Source organism: Vipera ursinii (genome assembly GCF_947247035.1).
Source record: "Vipera ursinii genome assembly, chromosome: Z".
NCBI classification, from domain to species: domain Eukaryota; kingdom Metazoa; phylum Chordata; class Lepidosauria; order Squamata; family Viperidae; genus Vipera; species Vipera ursinii.
In genome coordinates this window covers 16,903,607-16,916,408 of record NC_139517.1, presented here as the reverse complement: position 1 = coordinate 16,916,408, position 12,802 = coordinate 16,903,607, and the positions used below count along the sequence as shown (strand labels likewise).

The following is a 12,802-nucleotide window of genomic DNA, read 5'->3' as shown; positions in this document are numbered from 1 at the left end:
ACTCATGCCTTGAGTTGGACTAGAAGATCTCCAAGGTCCCATCCATTATTCTATGATTTACATTTGACACATTATAGACACAATCTTGAGCTCTCAAGAAAAAAGCCAGAAGAACAAGGAATCAGTCCATCATGGGGTGGAGAAAAATCTTGGGAACTTAGACCAGACTTGAAGTGGAAAGCTGATGCAGAAACTGAACCGGTAGAAAAAAAATGAGGGAAATATTATTTTGATGTTTTGCCCTTCTACAGTAAATGTAAAATATTTTTTGCCATTTCTCCAACGTTTCTCTTATCTCTCTCCTCTTTTCACTTCGTGGTTCCTTACATCACACCTCGATAATCCCATTTCATACCACAAAACTAAGAAGAAGGTAAACCTACTAAAAAAAATTTAGCCCTATAATGCTACTGCTAGCCTCTTGAAATAATTTGACCTCATTCTAATGTGAATTAGCTTGGGATAATTTTAACAGGACCCCAGTTTATAAAAACAGAATAAATAAGAATAACGAGTTTTAGGAGAAACAACAGCCATGAAGTTATATAACGGTTTAACATGGAAGAATACAGCTGAAGCTCTGCCACTAAAACAGATCAATCCAGAGGGCTATTTCTACTGGGTGAAATGAAAACATTGGTATGTCAATAAATGGTCAATGAAAAATCCTCATGAGATTAACAGATCGGTGAACTTGCATCAGTTGCCGTATTATTCACTGCTTGCGTGCATCACTGGAAATGAACCATGAGGCAGGTTATTGTTCGAAGCATTTATTTACAGATTTTAATATAATTAACAATGTCTTCCACAAAATCTCCCCAAGTCCTGAGACAATAAGAGATACCGCATTTCCATCATGTCCCACTACAACAAACAAGCAGCTGGGCGTCTCAGGAAGTTTGGAGAAAATAAACCACAAACATAACATGTGCAAATTTTAACTAATTATAAATGAGAGATGGTCCCCTGTGTGATGTTTTTTTTTTCTTTTTCTTTTTTTTTTTTGGATTGCAGTAAATTTGCCAGGTGCAAATTAAACTGTAATCCCTTGCAGGCAGTCCTCGCTTTACGACCACCATCGAGCTCAAAAGTTCTGCTGCTAAGCGAGACATTTGTTAAGTGAGCTCTGCCCCATTTTATGTCCTTTCTTAGCCAAGGGACGCGGTGGCTCAGTGGGTTAGGACGCTGAGCTTGTCGATCAGAAGGTCGGCAGTTTGGCGGGTCGAATCCCGAGTGCCGCGTAACAGAGTGAGCCCCTGTTACTCGTCCCAGCTTCTGCCAACCTAGCAGTTTGAAAGCACGTAAAAATGCAAGTAGAAAAATAGGGACCACTACGTTGGGAAGGTAACAGTTTTCCGTGCGCCTTTGGCGTCTAGTCATGCCGGCCACATGACCACGGAGACGTCCTCGGACAAACGCTGGCTCTTCGGCTTTGAAACGGAGATGAGCACCAGCCCTTAGAGTTGGAAACGACTAGCATGCATGTGTGGGGGAACCTTTACCTATGACCTTTCTTGCCACATTTGTTAATTGAATCACTACACATGTTAGATTAGAAACACGGTTGTTAAGTGAATCTGGCTTCCCCATTGCCTTTGCTTGTCAGAGGGTTGCAAAAGGGGACACTGTCGTAAGTATGAATCAGTTACCAAGCATTTGAATTTTGATCATGTGACCATGGAGATGCTGCAATGGTTATAAGGGTGCAAAACAATTGTAGGTCACCTTTTTCCCCAGTGCAGTTTTATCTTTGAATGATCACTAAATGAATTGTCGCCAGTCAAGGAGTACCTGCATTTTGAATTCACCAGTGCCACCATAAGGAATAGATGATCATGGAATTGATTCTTAGTCCTTCTGCAACAATGCTTCCATGCAAAGCAGCCACAGAACAGAATTTCTGGCCTTAAAAATGTTATTTGAAATCTTATTTCCTGGGAGATTTTATAGGCTGCTCAGAAACCCAGTTTGCTTAATGGGCAACTTAACTAGGGACCCTGTTCTAGAGAATTTTCAAAATCAATTTCATTTTTTTCCCCCCAAAAAAAGAAGTTTTAAAAATCAAGCTTTTTAAAACAAATATTGACAACAACAATTTCATATAAATATGCCTAAAATAAATATTCCCTGCATTAATTATGGGGAAAGCAGCTTACAGTGATTTTTACCATCCAGATCTTTTGCTTCCATAAAAATTTACAGCAGCTTGTGAGTAAACAATCTGTGGAGAACTGCTAGTAGATTTAGAGGTAAAACTGAACTCAAGAAACCTCTAAGGAAAACTGTTTTAGCAGCATAGCAATCACAATTATGGTGCATTGTTCAACATATGTTCATCAAATTGTGAGAAAGCTATTGGAAAAAAAAGAACTAATTAAATAACTAGCTATAACACACACATACACAAACACACACCATGAAACCGAAGCACAGCAAATGGCCCCATTTTATCATAAAGGCTTTTGTGTTTTTTTTAAGTTGAAACATCACATTTTCTTGAATAAGATTCCTTCAAAGCAGCTGATTCAATTCATTTTCCCCGTAAAAAATGCTTTCAGGACAATAGGAACAAGGTGTTAAAAATCCGGCTAAATCTTTTTGATTTACAGGGAAATTACCGGTATCTGTAGCTAAACAGCATAGAGAGGCTGCCCACTGCCATCTAGTGACCACAAATTGTATTGTTCTGTGACAAAGGCCTCTGAATTTAAAGCAATTATTTATTTATTTATTTATTTATTTTAATTCCATTTATATCCCGCCCTTCTCCGAAGACTCAGGGCGGCTTACAAGCTTAGCAGTAGCCTTCATTCTATGTATATGCCTGCTTATTAGGGCTTTCACAGACACCCCACAAGCGGCATTATTACAAAGTCAGCTTAATTGCCCCCAACAATCTAACTCTTATAATAGTACTTCATCAGTTTTCATGACACATACTTCCTTAGATTATTTAACTTTTTTTTTAATGCTGAGCTATTATTTCACAGGAACCAATCTATTTAAAAAAAGAACAGGTGGAGTCGTTGTGGCTAGACAGGATGATTTGCCTTAAAAGTTCATAGAGTTGTAAATGTTATTCACTGAACATGCAGGTAGAACGCTGATTACATTTCCTGTGCTGATCTGTGAACTGGATTAAATAAACTGTGTATAAAATCATTAATTTTATGTAGATTTACATGCATAGTTCATGAGACCATACATTTGGAAAAAATTTGTTCAATAATATCCCGACTGATGTTTAATGAAGGAACTAAACAGATGATGTGATAGTGCATACTATACCATATTAGTATACTACTGAGCGATTGAGAGCTGATTCTACAAGGAGATAAGCAATTGTTCCAAAATGGAGAAAACGTAGATCTTATAGGACACAATTATTTCCTTTTTTAAAAAAAATTGGGAATTAAGGAAGGGGGAGAGTGAATATTGTTCCATGACGTCTATGTTAAAAACAGAGATTTAAGAAACTGGGAATACCAGGAAGTTTCTCTTGTTTGATGGCAAATCAGGAATATAAAACACACCCACAGTAACAATTACAACCAGTTCTTTCACACTGATCCTACACAGGCTAAATTCTGATCCTGTAGAGAGAGGAATCTGAATTTCCACATTTCTTTAGCAAAGTCACACCACCACACAAAAAGAGAGCTGTATTAGTCCAATCCTTCTGCTTTTATCTTTTGTCTTGCCATCACGGCCTCTAGCTCTGACATTTTCCCAGAATCCTAGAAGAAAAAGGAGAAAATCAAGGAGGGAGTGCTCATCAGGGCCCTATCTAACAAAATGAAATTCAGTGTAGAGAAAAGTAAAGTCTTAAACTTAGGCAAGAAAAACCAAAAATACACATATAGATTGGGTGAAACCAGGCTTAATAGCAGCAACTGTGAGTGGGATCTTGGAGTCTTAGTGGACACTCAATGAAATAGGAGCCAACAGAGTGTGGCAGCAGCCGAAAAAGCCAACGCAATCCTAAGTTGCACTAACAGAGGGATTCAATCAAGATCGTGTGAGGTACTAATGCCACTCTATAAAGCAGGGATGTCAAACTCGCAACATCACATGGCGTGTCGTGATGTATTGTGTCTTTTTTGCCATTGCCAGCCATTGGGGGGAGGGCGTGGTTTCGCTATGATGCATTCGGCCTGCGGGCCGGCAGTTTGACACCCCTGCTATAAAGCCTTAGGAAGACCACACCTAGAACACTGCAACCAGTTTTGGTCACCACACAATAAAAAAAGATGGTGAGACTCTAGAAAAGGTGCAGAGAAGAGCAGCAAAGATGATTAGGGGACTGGAGGCTAAAACATATGAAGAACGGTTACAGGAACCGGGCATGGCTAGTCTAGTGAAGAGGAGGACCAGGAGACATGATAGCAGTGTTCCTATATTTGAGGGGCTGTCACAGAGAGGGACGCTGAGCTTGTCGATCAGAAGGTCGGCAGTTTGGCGGGTCGAATCCCAAGTGCCGCGTAACAGAGTAAGCGCCTGTTACTCATCCCAGCTTCTGCCAACCTAGCAGTTCGAAAGCACGTAAAAATGCAAGTAGAAAAATAGGGACCACTACGGTGGGAAGGTAACAGCGTTCCGTGCGCCTTTGGTGTCTAGTCATGCCGGCCACATGACCACGGAGACGTCCTCGGACAAGTGCTGGCTCTTCGGCTTTGAAACGGAGATGAGCACCGGCCCCTAGAGTCGGAAATGACTGGCACGCATGTGCGGGGGAACCTTTACCTTTACACAGAGAGGAGGGGATCAACCTTTTTTCCAAAGCACCTGAAGGCCAGACAAGGAAAAAGGGATGGAAGCTGATCAAGGAGAGATTCAAGCTAGAGATAAGGAGAAACTTTCTGACAGTGAGAATAATCAAGCAATGGAGCAGTTTGCCTTCAGAAGTTGTGGGAGCTTCATCACTGGAAGCTTTCAAGAAGAGTCTGGACTGCCATCTGTCAGAAATGCTGTAGGATCTGCTGCTTGGGTGAGGGGTTGGACTAAATGACCTACAAGGTCCCTTCCAGCTCTGTTATTCTGATTCTGATCTTCAAGCACAAAACTCTCCTTATGTTATCTACATCTTTGAAACTTTGGCAGTCTCATCCCACTCAGCCTTCCCCCTCCAATCCTTATATCTTTGCTGAATCTGGCTAGATTTCTTCGTTGCTTGAGGTCTTGATGGTCAAGAATGGTCTCAGCTCACCACACTTTTCTCAACCCTTAGAAGTGACTTCAAAATCCCTGGTACCTTTAGGAGGGCTTTCTGGATGGTAACCTGGCTGTAGACTCGAGGTCCTTCTTCTGGGCTGATAGCTCTGAACTCATTCTTTTGCAAGGAAAGGAGCTGAGCGCCATTCAGAATTCCCAAGGCATTGACAATCCTGCAGAAAGGAAGGGAAAAGGGTAGGTAAGATAAATAGGCTGTGATAGGAAAAAGGAGTTATTCCATTTAAACTCTCAAAATGAAACCAATTTGAAAGTGACCTCTAACTTGGTCAAACTCTGGCAGCTCTTTTGACCAAATAGCAGAATGTCTTAAAAAAACCCATCTCCATGGGGTCTACTTTATTTACTCAGCGTAAGGCAAAGGTACATCTGCTAGGAAGCTACAATTCTAATGCAGAGTAATAGTTTGGCTGCCTAAGATTGCTAGCCCTGTTGGATTTACGCTCATGCGTTTTTTCCAAGATCCGCCACAGGGGGCAAGCTAGCTCCATACCAGAAAGAAAGACAAACGGTTTCCTGCAGCAGCATCTCGGGCCCTCTCCCTCCGCCGAAGCTCCCTCACAAGCCTGCGTTGCAATTGGGAAGCTCCAGCGCCAGAACAATCCTAATCGTATGAGGCACTGGCTCGTCTTGTCCACAAAGTGGTTCCTATTTATCTGCTCACATAGAACATGCTTTCAAACTTCTAGGTGGGCCAAGAGATGAGAGGGACTCTTGCCCCCCCCACCCTCCCAACCAAACAGAAATCTTATTTAGCGCAGTTTTACTCTTAACTTTAGTTAGGATCTATTAGGGGTATAGAACTAAAATCCATAGTTGATCATAGCTCAGCCGCAAACTTTAGAAGCCCACCAACTAATTCAGTTGCTGCTGGTTTATATTGCAGCTATTGCAGAAGTCATTCTCTAAATTATTAGGTGTTTGTCAATTAGGAAGATGGCTGATGTTAAATAGAGGGTTCTTTGGCACAGGAATGAAGACGAGACAGCTGAATACAGGAAAACTCATATTTATTTCGTGCAGACTCTGTACTGAGCAAATGGCTGCAATTAGCCGCAATATATAGTCTAGCCCCTAGGCGGCAGCCAATAGATTTGAAGCAACCATTGCCGCCTAGGGATAGCTATTGTAGTGCTGGAGACTTGTAGTCTGGGTTGCTGGAGAGCCGTTAGCTGCTCCAGCAACCCACGTGGTATTACTATGTTCCCAGTACATCACAGCTGACATGCCTAGCATCTCTGATCTTGAATCTAATACGATTTAAAGAGAGAAATAGGCAATCTAAGTCCTGTATTTTATTATCAACCCATATATTTTCTCAAAGAGAAACGGAGGCCAACTCACAATGGATTGAACCCTTTGGCCTCCAACCAGGTCCGGACTTGATCAGAATTTGAATTGTAGTCTAAAGGGACGTCAGTATCCAAAGTACGTGGGATATGAAGGGCTTTACCACAGCCACCTGTCCCGTTGGCCAGCTTCAAGATGAGCTCCTCATTGACCACGCTGAAGTGTTCTACCAAAGCAGAAAGAGATGTCACGCAAGGATTCATCGGAAATGAATCATTGGAGAAAGAAAGGATTTGTCCTTATATCTAGCTAAGTGCAAGAACTATGTGTTCTCTTCCGAGAACTTTGTGTTTGTTTGTTTTTTTCTCCAGATGTGGAAATACAGGTATTTCAGAGTTGTTTGTGTACTTAGGGGCAGATCGTATCCAGAAGAAAATATATCACTTGCTATTCCAAAACATCCACTTCTGAAAATGGATGAGCCATTCCTGTGTTGGTGGGATGGGGGGGGAGGAAGGGGGAGGAAGGATGGACTGCCCAATTTTGCACATCTCCATTTGTATCCCATACTTCAAGCGGTAGTCCTGTCCCTTCTACAGTGTCCTGCAGTAAACTAAAATGCTGTAGATGCTGTAGAATTTTGCAGGATTAAATTATGGATTTGATCGCTCTAAGGTAAGGTAAAGGTAAAGGTTCCCCCACACGCACATGCATGCCAGTTGGTCCGACTCTAGGGGGCGGTGCTCATCTCCGTTTCAAAGCCGAAGAGCCAGCGCTTGTCCGAGGACGTCTCCGTGGTCATGTGGCCGGCATGACTAGATGCCAAAGGCACACGGAACGCTGTTACCTTCCCACCGTAGTGGTCCCTATTTTTCTACTTGCATTTTTACATGCTTTCGAACTGCTAGGTTGGCAGAAGCTGGGACGAGTAACAGGCGCTCACTCTGCTACGCGGCACTCGGGATTCGACCCGCCAAACTGCCGACCTTCCGATCGACAAGTTCAGCGTCCTAACCCACTGAGCCACCGCGTTCCTTCTTGATCGCTCTAGAGTGCTTCAAATAATGTGGATAAGAGTACAGGTAGTCCTCGACTTACGACAGCTACAACAGCACTGAAAAAAGCGACCTGTGACCATTTTTCACACTTAGGACTGTTGCAGCATCCCCTTAGTCACGTGGTCAAAATTCAAACGCTTGGCAACCGGTTTGTATCTCTGAGGGTTGCAGTGTCCCAGGGTCACGTGATCAGCTTTCGTGACTTTCTGACAAGCAAAGTCAATGCGGAAACCAGATTCACTTAACAACTGTGTCGCTAGCTTAACAACTGCAATGGTTCGCGTAACAACAATGGCAAGAAAGGTCGTAAAATGGGGCAAAACTCACTTAGCAAATTTTCTCATTCAGCAACATAAATTTTTGGGATCAGTTGTGTTCATAAGTCGAGGTCTACCTGTATTTCCTAGTAGTATGAGACCATAACTACAATCTTCCTAGATCTGGGCATCCAATGGTTAACCATTCATATCATCAGCCAGCATCATGTTAACTTCTGAGAATTCGGAATGTTGAAGCCCAGACATCTAGATTCTAGAAGATTAGATTATCTACAACAGGTTGCACCAAGGATTTGGAAAACCAGGTCCATTGTTTTCAGCGACCACATGCCAAAGCTTTCAGTAACGTTTTTTGCTGTATCATTAACAGGGAGTACATTTGGGAAAGCAAACCAGCAAATGGTTTAATTGAAAGAATTCCTTTAATTGAAAGAAGTAGCCAGGAGGTAAAAAGAAAATGAAATTATTCTCAGAGCAAGTAATTCTTCAGTTATGAGGTTAGGGTACTAAGTGCTGTAGAAAGGACATTCGGGATTTGGGATAAAGGCTCAGGTTTTGGCAGGTCACAGGAGCAATATTCCTTCCAATATTACATGATCCACCATTTTAGGAAACCGTTGAGAAGCTAGTTTAGCTGTTTGAAAATATATAGATCACGTTGCTTTCTTCTAGAACAGTGGTTCCCAACCTTTTCTATAACCCGCACCCCTAGAATGCTTCTGATATATTCGCTCACCCCTTACAAAAGTCCGAAATAACGGCAAGAAATTATGCAGATACGCTATAATTTTGAAACTTCTAAATCCAAGTTTTCGCACTCCCTGGAATGTCATCTCGCACCCCTGGTTGGGGACTCCTGTTCTAGAGCAAGGATGGGGAGCATCGTGGTTTCTAAATGCTACTGAACTGTCCGAGAGTTCTAGTCAACCATGAACATCGGTGAGGGAGATGATTGGAATGTAATTCAGCAACTTCTGAAAGACCACAAGGACTCCCTCGCTATCCTAGACTCAGAGTTCAGATTGTCCAAAGCAGTGGCGTAGCGTGGGGGGTGCAGGGGGGGCCGGCCACACCGGGCGCAACATCTGGGGGGGCGCGCTCGCACTGAGCTGTTCAGGGAGCCCCAAGGGCTGCACAGAGTTGGCTTGGCTCCGCTCTCGAGCTGCTCTTTCTTGCAAAGCGAAATGAGTCCGGCAGGTGAGATGGGCGGCCACATAAACTGAATAAAATAAATAGAAGCGGCCAACTCTCCGCCCAGGCTCAGGCCAACCGCAAGCGCCCTGCAGGCGCCCTGGCAGGTTTGGCCGAGCGAAGACGGACCCGCTGGCCGGCCGGCCTAGCTTCGTGCGCATGCGTGGCTTTATTTAGCGGGGCTCACGTGCAAGCTTGAATGCAGCGGCTCTTGCAGGTCGGAGCCCCGCCCAGCCGCCCTCGAGAGGGACCCGGAAGCATCCCGCATGCGCGCGACTCTTCTTGGAAAGTCTACGCCGCTGCGGGGCGCGTCTTTTCAGCAGTGCCGTGACGTCACCGCCCGCCCGCCCCTCTATTTCCGCTTCCGGTTGCCTTGCCCCAGGTGCTGACAACCCACGCTACGCCACTGGTCCAAAGGATATTTTAGTAGACAAGTCAACTCCACCTAACATAATTCCAGTTCTGTGCTCTTACTACGTAGGTCAGAGGTCAACCCGAGATTTCTCACAGATAATGTGGACCATGTGCTCAGGCAAAACAAAAAAGAAGAATTGCTTGTTTGCTGGGTCTTCAGTTCCAAATGAAAGAGGGGTCTCACCTTTCTTACTGTGGTTCTTGTTAAGCTCCTCTGTGGTGGCCCATTTTACACCATTGGACTGCAGATTTGTGGTCTTTGCTGGTGGCTGAGGTGGTGTTATCTATGTGGAGAAAGAAAGGAAGAACAAAGAATGGTAGAAGTCTATTTCTGATTGGGAGAGATGTTACAAGAAATTGTGGTGACAAGGCTACATTAATTATCTACAAGCCATTAGTCCTCTAAAGTAACTGAGTTTTAATATGTAAGATCCCAATTCATTTGGCTAGTTTTGTCTGTTGGTGTTCGGACCCAAGTTATGCTGGCAAGGAAGAGGTTAAGTAGAGTCCATTTATTACACATTTAACACAGCACCAAATGACCCACCAATGGTGCCAGTGTAGCTCCATCTCAGCCCTCAGTTTTCCCTCCATCTGAATTCCCTGGTTCCACAAATTAAATTCTAGACAACCCATGAGGCCAAGAGGGAAATCACAACACCCATAAGTACCAAGTCTGCAACAAAAATCCATGGTTCCAAGAACCAAAGCATGGTCCAAGAGTCTGAAGTCAGTTTGGAGCCAACACACATGAGCCAAGATCCATGAAAGCCAGGAAGGTGTCCATCAGAATAAACAGGTGTTCCAGATAACACATCTTCCTCCAGTGTCTGGTTAAATCATGCCCAGTTCCTTGTGAGGAGGAGTGGCACTGCTTCCTTGCGAGCAACCTCACCGACCTCCTCTGTGCCTCCCTCTGCTCTGCTCTCCATGCCTGCGGATTGTGGGGGGGGGGAGGCAGCTGTTATTTGTCAGAAGTGGTCTGGAGCTTGTCATCTCCACTGGCCCTCTGCAACTGATCCTCTCCTGCAGGCACCTCTCCATCCAGTTGGCTGCCTCCCCCCATTGCCCAGTGACCCTGAGACTGCCTCACACTCAGCCCCTGGACTTGCCACTCATTCTGAGGGGACCGTGCCATCCCCATCAGATGGTCCTGGTTCCTCCTCCTCCTCCAAACCAGGATCCAATGGAGCCATGATAATTGGTTTCCCCTTTTAGAATGGAATGTGGAATGCAGTTCTAATTTCATACTCTTCTGTTTTTGATATTTTTAGCATTTTCTAGACCTCAAAGAGCGAAAGCTTTGATTGCTTTCCCTAAATCTCACCAGGCTTAATCAGGTCTCTCTGACCAATGTGCTGCAATGTTGGATCACCCCAAAGATCCATCTAGTCCAGTATTTGGTTTCTAATAATCACCAATAGATTCTCCCAGGACATCCCTAAGCATATTACATTTCATGTCCTCAGCATTTCATACTTAGAGATAGAGTTGGGACTTGCAAAACCATATTGCCACATGCAGTAATCCTTTTCACTAGCCTTACCTTCCTCTCCAGTTTCCATTCTGCTTCTCCTGCCTGATATTCATCATCTGGTACCATCTTACCAGTGAAACCTGCATGATGTTCCTTGTAGCACGTGATCAAAACTCAGGCATTTGGTAACCAGCATGTATTTATGACCATTACAGTATCCCATGACCCTGTGATCATTTGTGACCTTCCCATCTGGCTTCTGACAAGCAAAGTCAATGGGGGAAGCCTGGTTTGTTTAATAACCTTGTGACTGATCCACTTAACAACTCTAGTGATTTGGTTAAAAGGTAAAGGTTCCCCCGCACATGCGTGCTAGTTGTTTCCAACTCTAGGGGCCGGTGCTCATCTCCGTTTCAAAGCCGAAGAGCCAACGCTTGTCCGAGGACATCTCCGTGGTCATGTGGCCGGCATGACTAGATGCCAAAGGCGCACGGAACGCTGTTACCTTCCCACCGTAGTGGTCCCTATTTTTCTACTTGCATTTTTACGTGCTTTCGAACTGCTAGGTTGGCAGAAGCTGGGACGAGTAACAGGCGTTCACTCTGTTACACGGCACTCGGGATTTGACCCGCCAAACTGCTGACCTTCTGATCAACAAGCTCAGCGTCCTAACCCACTGAGCCACTGCGTCCCTTTTGATTTGGTTAATTGGGGCCAAAAAAAAGTCTGTAAAATTAGGTGTGATTCAATTAACAATCACCTCACAAAGAAATGGCAATTCTAGTCCCAAGTGTGATCCTAAGCTGAGGACTAGCTGTGTCAGGTGTGGATCATCAAGTTATAACTTAACATATCTGGAGAAGATTAAGGCTGTTCTACCCAATCACGTTTTGTATCGTATGCCATCCAGAGCCCTGATCTGTGACATGGGTGGCCATATAAATACATCAAATTAATGAATACATTTCATTAGTTTCCCCCCCCCCGATGTTTAGATTGGTTGCTTTGCTGGTTCAAGGGTTTTCCTTGCCCCAAAGGTGCTTTTTCAAGAGGCAACTGGACTTTCTTAGTTTCCCTTTGAAGATGTTTCACTTCTCATCCAAGAAGCTTCTTCAGCTCTGACTGAAGAATTCAGCCCTGCCATCCAGTCAGAGCTGAAGAAGCTTCTTGGATGAGAAGTGAAACATCTTCAAAGGGAAACTAAGAAAGTACAGGTGCCTCTTGAAAAAGCACCTTTGGGCCAACTATGACCTGGATGACAGAGAATCTCCACAGACATTTGTGTTCTTTGCCATTTTTAAAATATTGGTTTTTAATCTTCAATCCCATAGGATACAGAATGTTAAAAAAACCCAGAAACAAATAAACAAAGCCCTAATTCATGTAATTAACTCACCTTTGTCATTACAGGGGTGATTTCATGAATTAGAAGCATTTCCTTGCCATTCTGGATACTGGAATTATCTCCATTCAGCACTGGAGCAAGAATGTTATAAGGGACGTAACCAACTTGACCATAACAGTTCTTGACTTTCCACCACTTCTTACTATCATCGAGAACCTAGCAACAAACAAAATATTTCCATATAAGCAGAGACAACGTTCCAGCCAGTTTTTGTGACTCTCACAACTGTCCTCCTAATTTCAGCCTCGTGAATAATTCCATTCCTGCTAGCAATGTACAACTTGTTTAGTAAACAGCCTGTTTATGCATAGTGATGCTTTTCATTTAAGGCAGGGGTCTTCAAACTTGGCCCTTTTATGACTTGTGGACTTCAACTCCCAGAATTCCTCAGCCAGCATGCCTGGTGGAGGAATTCTGGGAGTTGAAGTCCACAAGTCATAAAAGGGCCAAGTTTGAA

General features: G+C 43.8%; 1 protein-coding gene across 1 annotated transcript in view; it reads right to left on the bottom strand.

Annotated features, from left to right (window-relative positions):
* Window positions 1–763: 763 nt before the first annotated feature.
* Window positions 764–12,802, bottom strand: part of EPS8L1 (EPS8 signaling adaptor L1) — a 50,107-nt gene continuing 38,068 nt past the window's right edge. The window contains exons 17-22 of the mRNA XM_083376572.1: window positions 12,337–12,501; window positions 9,648–9,747; window positions 6,577–6,748; window positions 5,255–5,387; window positions 1,513–3,740; window positions 764–1,146 (exon numbers count right to left, since the gene is read on the bottom strand). Of these exons, the coding sequence (XP_083232698.1) occupies window positions 3,669–3,740; window positions 5,255–5,387; window positions 6,577–6,748; window positions 9,648–9,747; window positions 12,337–12,501 (642 nt within the window). The 3' untranslated portion in view covers window positions 764–1,146; window positions 1,513–3,668. The remainder of the gene's footprint in view (window positions 1,147–1,512; window positions 3,741–5,254; window positions 5,388–6,576; window positions 6,749–9,647; window positions 9,748–12,336; window positions 12,502–12,802) is intronic.